Below are 11,195 nucleotides of genomic sequence, written 5' to 3'. Positions count from 1 at the left end.
GTTTATGCGCATTTATGCGCACCCCCCCCCCCCCCCCCCCCCCAGCTTACTTTTGGAAATATGAAGTCATTATTTATTCCGCAAGATGTCAGGTCATCAGTATTAAATATATTTAAAGTGTGTTTTCCAAGTGAAAAATATGTATTGTTTAATTATTAAGACATTAAGGTCTATGAAGTACTGTATGTTTTGGGTTTGTGCTTCAGTCGGCAGGTTACACATGCTCCTGCGGGTGAGCAGGTGGTTGCTGCTTGATCATCCCATCTCAGCTCCACCCAGGCTCTACCCACACCCGAACTCCAGGTTTCAGAACACTGTCAGTAAAGTATGGGGGTGGTGCAGATATAGCATCTTTGTCTACTTTATAATGTAAATTATATTATAAATTGGGCACGTTTTTCCCAAAAAAAAAAAAAAAAGGAAAACCTATGCCCACATTACATACACACATATATTGACATGTGCACCTTAATATTTGTAGTAAACACAGCTTTCTATAAATTATATGCAGTGTAACTAATTAGTATAAACAGCACACCCAGGCTAGGTGGATATAATTATCAACTTATGAAAACAAAGGATAATGAACTAGCAACATATATAATAGTACTTACAGGTCTCGTGGACGCACGCACACAAATGGAACAGATTATTATTATTATGCCGTCTTCAGGCTCGCGTGCCCGCGCCCAGAGTAAATAATAACGGCCTACGTCCCTTTCGTACAAATATACTGTATTTATTTTTAAGGCCAAAAAAAATCTTTGGAAAATATTGACCCTGCTTCTAATTATTATTAGTAGTATTATTAGTATTATTATTAGTATTATTATTAGTATTATTATTATTTAAACAAAGTTTATTTTTTAATTTATGTAATACAGTACTAAAATACAAAGGGCTACGCATGCACGTCCGAGGATGACGCAACAACAACAGACCCGGAAGTGCAGTCGTACCAACTGTAAACACAGCTGTGAAAGCTGTTGGATACTTTCTAAAGATGGTGTACGTGTCCAACGGTGAGTGGTTTGCCTTGTATCTTCAATCGTTTTATCGTCTTTAGGGGGGATTGTGTAGCTTTCTTGTTTCCAAAGTTTTCTCTGTAAAATATGTTCAGTTAAAACACTTCAATATGAATTGTGTAGTTGTAGCAGAGCGTTGGTGCTACATTGAGCTAGCTTGTTAGCAGGCTTAGCCTAGCTGGATCTTACTGCTGAGTGTCTCTAGTGATTCTACAATATATTATCTAACCAGTGTGTTTCTTATTTGGTCAGCATATACTTTGATTGTTAATTACAGCAATGTATTGAGTGTGATGTGTTAAACATTGAGGTGACAAACCTGGTCTCGCGTTTAAGCGCTGAAGCCTGTGTCTACTGAATGCTAGTTTAAAGAGGTACAACCGGTTAAGTAGTAAACAATCTATGGGTAAACTGAGGAGGTATGTGTAGAAATACCCTTCATTTTGAATGTGAATAAATTCACACTCCTCCATCACCTGATCCCTGCTGTGTCATCCATCTTTCTACCTCTCCCAGGTCAGGTCCTGGACAGCAGGTCCCAGTCCCCATGGCGACTGTCCTTTCTGGTCGATCTCTTCTGGGGAGCAGTGGATTTTATCGGCCTGTTGTAAGTACTATCTTGTTGCTAGTAAAACTAAAAGTTTAAAAAAAACAGTGGCAGCCTGATTCAGCCTACCCTGGATAATTTGATTGGAATTAGACTTGCGATATTTAGGATGGAAAATTGACCTATCAATAAAGAATCCAAAAGGAAAATTCTACCAAATTTGGAACAGCCGGATTTCATTCATAGCCTCCACAAGAACAGTCTTTACTTGATCTCACTAGTACTATTGTTTTGTAATTTATTTATTTAATTTACTTACTAGTTATTGATGATTAATTATATGGCTGTAGCAGCAGCAGCTGGTCATCCTGGTTCCCGTATATAGTCTCATGTAAACTGTGAGGTTGTTTCTGAGTTTTCTCTAAGTGAACACGTGTACCTCATCTAGCTCTGTTTATCTCAGGCTAATTGTCAGTACTGCCCTCAAAAGGATAATGAATATATACGGATGTTATTCTATCACAATTGCTGTGAAACTTTTTTTTAAGTAATGGCATAGTAGGGTCAGTACAAGACTAATAATCTACCGGCTACATGTTATTTTACGTTTCCATGCTTTGCACTGCACAGCAATGCTTTGAGCTCAATTTCAGCACACACATAATGACAATGCTAACATGCTGATGTTTAGCAAGTATATTGTTCGTTGCCATGTTCACCATCTTATGGCCTCAGCAGGCTAACATCTGCCAAAGAGGTGGATGCTCAGGCCGATCTGAATGTCATGTGTTTTTTCAGGATTTTTGTCATATACCAATGAATTGAGGTAAACACTTTTTTTTTTATCACCACATGACACTGTCATCCTCTGATCTTCTTTGTCCTCTACCAGTTTTAAGTCAATAATTCATCCTGACATGACAAAGGAAGGAAACTCTGGGACGTCACGCTTCACTGATGGCAGAGGGTAGGTCTCTGGGGCACACTCATTTCTTCATTGTGACACACACTGGGGGCGTGCCCTACATGTCCCTCTATCCAGATCACTGAAGGTACTATAATCTGATGGCGGGAGTGTAGTCAGTGTGGTAGCATGTTACTGTCATATGCAGATAGGGCTGGGCGATATGGGTAATTTCATATCTTGATAAATTAAGTCGCAGTTTTTTGGGGGGGGTTTTAACCCAGCACCTGAAGAAGTTTTTTGGATGTGTACCCTGCACCCTGTTCATAACAATCTATGTTGCCCACCTTTTGCACTCCAGTTTCAAATATCTGATATAATCCAGGAAATTACAAAAACTATAATAAGGACTTCTAGCCTCATTTTATAATACAAAAATTGTTCCCGCTCCTGTTTTCTTTTTCAGTCCTCCAGGTCCCCCTGGTGGCAGAAGACGGATAGGAAGAATAAACCATGGTGCAGGTCCGAGCGCGCCACCAATGGGTGGAGGAGGATGAGGAAGGTGAGGATTTAAAAAAATAAAAAATAAAACATTACTCATCAGATAAACCCCTTAATATCTCATCTCTAAACATTAATCATCAGAAAACCCTTCTTGATATCTCATCTCTATTTCTGGAGCCTGTATCAAAAAAATGAGATAAGGGGTTTGAATTGTAAAACTAGTGGCCCTAAAGTATAAGCTGTTAAGAGTGTAAATTATAATATAATAATAATAATATAACCCTCACCTCTCTCTAGGTAAACGCCTACACTAAATGTGTAGGCGTGGGGCCTGGCACAGTGTCTGTTTGCTGAGAACCTAAAGAACGACGGTGATGTCTCTGTGCTGAAGCCCCTCTTCTTCAGCTGCCGCTGCCACCAGCAGTTTCTTGACGCTTTTCTGGGAATTCCTACACACAGGGGCCAGAATGGCCGATGCAGCAGCTATTCACATTATTTCCTCCCCTTTTCCCTGTTTCTGCCCTAACACTTTCCTGTCCTGACAGTCTGTCACTGACATCTCAGTTATGATGATTCCCTTCTGGGAATTATAAAGTTTGTCTTTGTTTTGTATCCTTTTGTCTAAATAAAAATGTGACGTTTAAACATGTTACTACTGAGTTTGTCTTGTTCCATTACTATCATATTTGGTAACAACACAACTTGCCTCTATGTAGAAAAAAAAGGAGGGGGCATACTTTTGACTCTGTACTTCACTATGGATAATGTGTAGATAAAATATTCAGTCTAAGAAGTAGGCAGTTTTGTGTCTGAAATACAGTGTGGCAGAGCAAGTGGAAGCATTTGTCCTTTTAACTCAGCTGCAACAGTTGCATAATGCATGCAAGACTTAAAAACATTGAGTTAGAGGGAGCTGTTGCCCCATGTGGAGAGGCTGGGGGTCCTCGAGGAAGCGGCCCCAGGTTCAATTCCGACCTGCGGCCCTTTGCTGCGTGCCTCCCCCCTCTCTCACGCCATTTCCTGTCTGTCCTTTATGATAAGGGGTGGAAAAACTGCCAAAAAAAAGAATCTTTTAAAAAAAAAAAACGTGTAAAAAGATTTGTCCTTTAAAACCTTTTGTATGAATTCAGTTTCTAAATTGAGTTCCTTTTTCCAATCAAATGCAACAATTGTGTATCAAAGTACCAGGTTTATTTACACAAGTCCAAACTTCCATTAACATGGGAAAAGTACAATATTTACAGAACATTATTAAAGACTGTTCAAAAGCCACAATGACCTCATTTGGGTCTCTGATGGATGAAACAGCCAACAGATGAAAAATAAGATTGGTGAAAACTGAAAGCTTGAAAACATGGTGTTAGCAATTTGTCAAAGTGATGCTATCAGCATGCTCTCACTATGCACAGAGATGGTGTCCTTGTTTTAATTTGTAAAACATCATTATAATTTTCTGCTGCCAAGTCTTTCTGCATAATTGTGCCTGAAAGCATCCCGGGTAGTGACGGAGCACTGAAGCTGCTGCTCACACTACACCTCCTGTGTTAGCTTCAAGTCAAATCTGTTTGGTTTCACCAGACAAAGGCAGCTCTCTCACGGAGCATTCGCACACCAAAGCGTTGCCACTCCCTCTGGTGGATCCACATCTCCTGAGTGGTGTCCAGACACGCCAGCAATGCTCCCCCCTTCCACGATATGAGCCGAGGGTCCATGTCCTAGAGCACAATCACATCAGTATGAAAGTACATCAGGGGAGCCGTGAACACTCATTTTATTTATACGGTTTTAGATTTACAGGGACAGTGCCTATTAATGAACAAGTTTAGCAATCTTGGCTCATTTTCATCTCCCCGGGGAGATGTTCCAGCCTTTGACATACATGGTAAAAAATATAGCTCATTTAACAACGTATTACTTTGCCTGCATTACAGATTCCTATTCTATGACTGTACAATATATCCCAGGTTACCTTTGGCCGTGTGATAACTTCCACGTTGTCTACCAGCCTTCTGAAAGAGGGTGGCATCTTGTTGATGATGCGGTGAAGCAGAAACTCCTGAGCACCATGAAACATGAGCCCTCCTCCCACTACTAGGATGGAGCTGTACATCTTGCGTTTAGTTTCGTCTGAACCTATGAAAATGAAAAATATGAGATTAGCTAAAATTGCACACCTTGAGCACCATCAAACATCTATCCTCTGCATCCTTTATTTTTAAAATTCACTTCACACCCTCAGTCTTTCCTTACCACAGCAGTCGATGCTATGTAAGATGGCCTTATCCAGGCCCAGTGCTTTGCTCTCAAACTGGCTCATGATAGCAGTCTTCCTGGAGAGATGCGCAGACAGGGGCTCTTCGGCCTCTCCTGTCCCCATCAGACACTCTCCCTGGGCAGACCCAAGCTCCATCTCCCCCTTTATCCCTCCTCCACCACCACTCCCACAGCCCCTGGTCAGGTCAGAGAGCTCTCCAGTTCCCCCCTGACTGCTCATCTCACCATCTAAAACTCCAGCTGGTCTGGAAACACCCTTCCGCTCTGCAGCAGATTTGGAGGACTGGTGATAGAAATGGGAGAATAACAAACAAGACAAGAATCACAGATCTATGAAGAAATAATAATAATGATATAATCTCTATGTGAGTGTGTGTGTTACCTGGTCCTGTTTGCTCTGTGTAGTCAGCAGGTAGTGTTCATCATGAGGATCCTCTGAGTCGCCTTGGGAACGGTACTGAAGTGATGTCATCCTCTGACCTACGATGCCAAATGTGGTCGGGTAGAAAAGACCCATGGGTGCCTAACATATGCAAACAGGTGAGGGGGAGACACAAATAAAGCAGTAAATGAAAAGTAAATGCAGTACACAATCTGGAGACCGAAAAAGCATAATTTTTCACACTATTTGAACAAAGTACCTGTAATTTCTCATCCCCTAGTCGAACCTGGTAGAGAAGAGCTGGGGCTTCTGGGAAACGTGTCTGGAATTCATGATCTTGTAGTCCTGATATGTCCTATTAAGAATAAGTTGTGAAAAGACATTTAGGAATTTATCTGAATAACAGAAGTTTTCTCTGTCCATTCTTGAGAATGACAATAATGATCTAAACTAGGAATGGGCATGAGTGATCGATTCCTCGATTAGTCTCGTTTCAAGGAACCTGTTTGGTAAACAATGGCACTCAAGTTTTTTTGTATATGTGTTTGTGTGCCCGCGCAGCAACTCTTGCTTCTTTGCTTGACCCGAGACACAAACACTTTGGATTTTTGAAACCGGCTCTTAGCTTCACCATCCAAGAAAAGTTGTGTGACCTACATGACAGGGTTACTGTGCAAGCCCAGACGACATGGAGGCAAGCACAGAGGCACTGGACACCCTCTTCAGGGAGGACTAGTTAAAAAAAATAGGGATGCCAATGAGCTAGAAACTTGTTTGAGTGAGCCATGCATTCGTCCTCAGAAAAACCCACTGGAGTGGTTGAAGTCCAATAGTACTTCGGTACAAAAAACTGAGCGTTCTGGCAAAGCAGCACCTGCCATACCATACCTCCATAGCATGAATGATCATTAACAGAATGCAAACCCAAATTTAATTATGTTTTTGTAAGGAAACAATGTTTTAAGTTGTGGTTGTGAAAAAATAAATCCTTAAAGGGTTACTGTGACTATTTAAATTGAGAATAAGCATTAGGTGTCAGATAGGTGTCATAATTCCTGCAGGAAGATACGTTGTTTTCTAAAAATAGATTTAGGAAAACCTGTACTCAATTGGTGCGATCCCTTGATCTCGTAATTAACTACTCGTGCCCATCCCTAATCTAAACAGACACAAAAGGTGCTAATGCTTTCTTGAAACACCACCCCATGACCAACACACACTTGGTTTAGATGGCAGAAGGTCTCTTTGAGATTCTGCAGGAGCTGACAGTCCAGCCTGCTGGATAGCTGACAGTCTCTGTGGGGAAAGCCTGCCCTTTGCAGGAGCCAGAAGAAAGTACGGGTCACATCTGAGCCACCGTATGCCAAACTCAGCCTGCGAAATCCAACAGACAAGAACAATGTAATACTATGGAGGCCCTGATACATCACAGTAGCAAAACAAATCTTGAAATGATTTGTTTCCTTAAACTGGCAGTGTATTATAACTGGATCAGAAGAAAAATACAAAAATATTGTGATGGAATGAAAAACTTAATGCAAAAGTTGTTGTGAGGGAATTCAAAAGAATTTCAGAAACCAAAATTCCCACCATGAACTTTCGGGGGCTTCAGATAATACAGACATTAACATGAACTGACCAGGGACGATCATCATTTTTTAACAAACATTCAGTATTGTTATCTGCTGTATGTCACTTTTCTGGGTCTCATGATATCTGCAATTCTAGCCTGGATAAATTAATTATGTCATAGACATAAATTGAACATAAAAGTGGTTCCCAGTCCCACCTGGAGTTCCGGTGGGACACTCCGTCCTCTACACAGCAAAGACTGGTCTTCTGGTCTCCTACATCCACGACACAAGCACTGCTCAACCCACTTCCGAATGTAGCACACACTGACTCCTGGTGCACGATGATCGCTAAACATAGAAACACACAAAAGGACAGAGGGTGATGCAAAGACAGAGATACTAGATGGTTCCTTGGCCTACCCGGAATAGGCTATGGCAGAATACAACAGTGTGTTTTTGTCATAGATGTATAAATATGTGTAGTACCTGAGAAGCCCATATTGAGCAGCAACATGTTGACAACTTCTTTGATGTGCTGCCTGTTGTAGATATCGGGAACCAATAGGATGCACCTGTAATACTGACAACCAGTCACAAAGCAAAGCATTCATGTGAGAAAGAAAAAGTACTTTCAACTTAGCCCCAAAGAAGATAGAGATATGAGGAGGTGATGAGGGTTCTCCTACCTTTAAGTCTTTGAGGGGGATCTCGAGTTGCTTTTGAATAACGTGGCTCCAGATCGTCTCAAGGTCAGCCAGGACGGCGGTCAGTGAGCCACCGGGACTGGCATGCACATTAAGCTGACCTCTCACTATAGGCCAGTGGATGTTGTAACAGTCAGATGGATTCACATAAAGAGCCTGGGTGATGGCAGGATGGAAGAGTGAGGGGAGAGAGAAAAATAAATAAAAAAGACATAGAGTTTGGGTAGTAGCTTTAGATACCTAATAAATACTCTAATTTTATGGGAGTTATCAGACACATGCACTGACCTCTTCTCCCATCAGATGAGGAGGCTGGTGGGCTGTGTTGGTCCACTTCACTCTGGAGCTGCTGTCTAGTACTGCCGGACGGATCTGACAGTTATAAGCTCTGGCCTTAGCGCGCACACACACACACACAAAATAGATTATTTAATGAAGGTCTGCGCATGAAAGTATACAGCACTAGACACTAGCACAACACTAGTGTTATTCATTATACAATGCCATTTCCAAAAGAGTTTGGATGCTGTAAATGTAAATAAAAACAGAATGTCATGATTTGTGAAATATTGAAACCTGTATATATTTCATTTAAAATAGCACAAAGACAATATTCCAAATGTTTAAACAGAAAAATGTAATTGTTTTTGAAAATGATATCTTCATTTAGACTTTGATGCCAGCAACACATTAAAAACAGGGTTGTGTTTACCACTGTTGCATCACCTTCTCTCAACGACATTCAGTAAGCATTTGGGAACTGAGGAGACCAACTCTGTCATTTAGAAAGAGGAACGTTTTCCCATTTTTGCTTGATGATCTTTCAGAGTGATGAACCCCTCCACATCTTTACTCAAGAAACACTCAGCCTGGGTTGTTTTCTTCTCCAGGAAACAACTGGTGGAGTATCGTCTACAGTCTTTTGTTTCCACTGCCACAACTTTTTTGAAACTTATTGATGGCATCAAATTCAAAAAGTGCATTTCATTTTCAAAAAACAATGCTTTTACTTAGTTTCAACATTTGATAGGTTTGTTCTATTTTCAATTAAAAATGGGCTTTCAATGTTTTGCAAATCATCACATTTTGGTTTTATTTACATGTCACATGGCGTCCCAAATCTTTAGGAAACAGGGTTGCACTTTAAAATTAACCATCAACCCTTTATTTACTCTAGAACCTTTCACACAAATGATGCAGCCCAAAGTACTCCAAATAATTTTAAATAAAATATGTAAATCATACCACGTTGCTGCTGGCTGTCGCATATTGCAATACTACATATGCAGTGATTCTCTCTCTTTCATATTACACACCTGTTCAGCGGACACAGGTGTCCTCCGCACTCCGTTTGACATCTTCTTGGACCAGATGGCCTGGTCGACCATTTTAAGCCCATTCTGCCTCTGCTCATTACTCTCTGCTTTCTGTTGAACAGTAAGTAGATGCAAGGAGGGTAAATGAAAAATTAAACAAATTAGAAATAAGTTGGAGGAAAGTGGACTAGAACACAAAATAAAAGACTGTATTGTGGGTGTATATAGTCATGATGAGTGATTTACATTTAGACCGTCTCTCAACAGCCAGGCATCTTCATATCTGGACTGTCCAGTTTGCTTGTGTCGGCGTGCTATCACATGTGGGAGTATCACCGGAAGAGTGTCTGTTGCTCGCCCAATGCGGAGTGTCCTTGAACCAGGGTGGATGACAACTATAAAATTGCTCTGTATTTGCTGTAAAAGAGGATTGCAAATAGAGATGGTCAGCATAAGCATAGCCATGTCAGGCACAACGGTAGAAGAAATCACAAAAGTATGAGAACACCAGAACTGGAAACTGGAAAATGGTCTTGCCCAAACTGTAACCTCAACGTTGGACACACATTAATGTTTGTAATCATTGGATGCTGTAGCAACAAAAGTACACAACAGTATATGACCTGGTCATCCAAAAACTTGTACTTGACTGTTACAGTTATAAAACTAAAGGTTTATCGAGGAAGGGAGAGAGGTTTAAACAAATCGTCTTTGCAACACTGTCAACCAAAATGGCATTTCTAATATCTCTCATATCAATATGAGCTTTTTCAAATCAATGTAAACTGTTGATTGAGTATACACACACACACACACGCACACACATACAGTCTTTGATACATGCATAAATTACATACACACACACAGTCTTTGATACATGCATAAATTACACACACACACACACACACACACACAGTCTTTGATACATGCATAAATTACAAACACACAGACAGACAGACAGACAGACAGACAGACAGACAGACAGACAGACACACAGACACACAGACACACAGACACACACACACACACACACACACACACACACACACACACACACACACACACACACACACACACACACACACACACACACACACACACACACACACACACACACACACACAATAAGACGAAGACATTGGCTAATGTAACTGTATGGAAATATGAGCATTAGACAACAAGTGAGACACAGTCCCCATCTCACCTCCTGGAGGGGGTCTGGGATGGCCGGAGGAGCGATGGGTCTTTTCACCCCGCGTTGTTGCTCCTTCTCTTTCTCCTTGTCTCGTTCCTTTTCTTTCTCCTTCCCGCTGTCCTGCTCTTTCTCGGCCTGAGTCATGGTGACTGATAAACTCGACTAACTAGTCAGAAGTAATGAGTCGAGCCCTCCTTGAGCTTGTGAAGTGCTGCAAAATACAAGCGGTAGCGAGGACAACTGTGGCAACGGCAGATTGTACTTCCGTGTTTGATCACGTGGTACACACCAGCGATTTCTATTCGTCGAAAGATTTGTTCCTTGGTCCGCTGAGTCAGATGCATACTGTCAATGGTCCAATGACATATTTTCAGTTCTTTTTCTGTTATAAAAATGTCAGTGATATGTTGATAGGTTCTCCCAATTAAAAATAATGAGTAATACTTTGATTTATTCGTGCAAATAAAGTTATTTAAGGACTGTGTTATTGACTGATAGAAGGGGGTACTGCCTTGCCTTAGAGGTTGAATATGGAGAATGAGCAGAACACCGCCAACTAGTGTCTCAAGATCGTAGTCGCAACAACAAAATATAATCCCATCACTCAGGTTGCCAGGTTCGTCAGGTTCAATTTCGTCTACTGTGCAAACTACCCCTAGTGGACACTTGGAGAACTGCAGTTTTGGGCCCTTCAGGAAGTCCCTGTGGTGGGGCTCGTGTCAAACCCGTAATAAAAAATAAAAAATTATAATTCAGACTAAATGTATTTT

General features: G+C 41.1%; 2 protein-coding genes across 2 annotated transcripts; one reads left to right on the top strand and one right to left on the bottom strand.

Annotated features, from left to right (window-relative positions):
* The first annotated feature begins 948 nt into the window (after window positions 1–948).
* Window positions 949–3,632, top strand: selenok (selenoprotein K). The gene is made up of 5 exons (XM_083920383.1): window positions 949–1,022; window positions 1,542–1,632; window positions 2,465–2,539; window positions 2,943–3,038; window positions 3,278–3,632. Exons 1-4 carry the CDS (start codon window positions 1,004–1,006, stop codon window positions 3,031–3,033), a joined length of 276 nt encoding a protein of 91 aa, XP_083776509.1. The 5' UTR covers window positions 949–1,003; the 3' UTR covers window positions 3,034–3,038; window positions 3,278–3,632.
* Window positions 3,633–4,296: 664 nt separating this feature from the next.
* On the bottom strand, window positions 4,297–10,637 carry actr8 (actin related protein 8). Its single transcript, XM_083919403.1, has 13 exons — window positions 10,435–10,637; window positions 9,477–9,647; window positions 9,231–9,341; window positions 8,203–8,307; window positions 7,897–8,070; window positions 7,697–7,790; window positions 7,426–7,558; window positions 6,857–7,010; window positions 5,896–5,991; window positions 5,637–5,777; window positions 5,231–5,537; window positions 4,950–5,113; window positions 4,297–4,695 (listed from the first exon to the last, which is right to left on the bottom strand). The coding sequence occupies exons 1-13, from the start codon at window positions 10,567–10,569 to the stop codon at window positions 4,552–4,554; spliced, it is 1,929 nt and encodes a 642-aa protein (XP_083775529.1). The 5' UTR covers window positions 10,570–10,637; the 3' UTR covers window positions 4,297–4,551.
* Between the last annotated feature and the right edge of the window lie 558 nt (window positions 10,638–11,195).

The sequence above is a fragment of the Echiichthys vipera genome, assembly GCF_963691815.1.
Source record: "Echiichthys vipera genome assembly, chromosome: 9".
Lineage (NCBI taxonomy): Eukaryota > Metazoa > Chordata > Actinopteri > Perciformes > Trachinidae > Echiichthys > Echiichthys vipera.
The sequence above is the reverse complement of the archived record's forward strand: the minus strand, read 5'-3'. Positions and strand labels throughout refer to the sequence as shown.

What these genes read in the sequence shown, in the direction of transcription:
- actr8 (XM_083919403.1), bottom strand. Translation starts at nt 10,569, where the DNA reads ATGACTCAGGCCGAGAAAGAGCAGGACAGCGGGAAGGAGAAAGAAAAG. An exon ending in TCCCAGACCCCCTCCAGGAG is followed by an intron (nt 9,648 to 10,434) that starts GTGAGATGGGGA and finishes CCTCTTTTACAG; the next exon opens with CAAATACAGAGCAATTTTAT. An exon ending in TCCCCCTCAAAGACTTAAAG is followed by an intron (nt 7,791 to 7,896) that starts GTAGGAGAACCC and finishes ACTGGTTGTCAG; the next exon opens with TATTACAGGTGCATCCTATT.
- selenok (XM_083920383.1), top strand. An exon ending in GTGGATTTTATCGGCCTGTT is followed by an intron (nt 1,633 to 2,464) that starts GTAAGTACTATC and finishes GTCCTCTACCAG; the next exon opens with TTTTAAGTCAATAATTCATC. An exon ending in CGCTTCACTGATGGCAGAGG is followed by an intron (nt 2,540 to 2,942) that starts GTAGGTCTCTGG and finishes TTTCTTTTTCAG; the next exon opens with TCCTCCAGGTCCCCCTGGTG.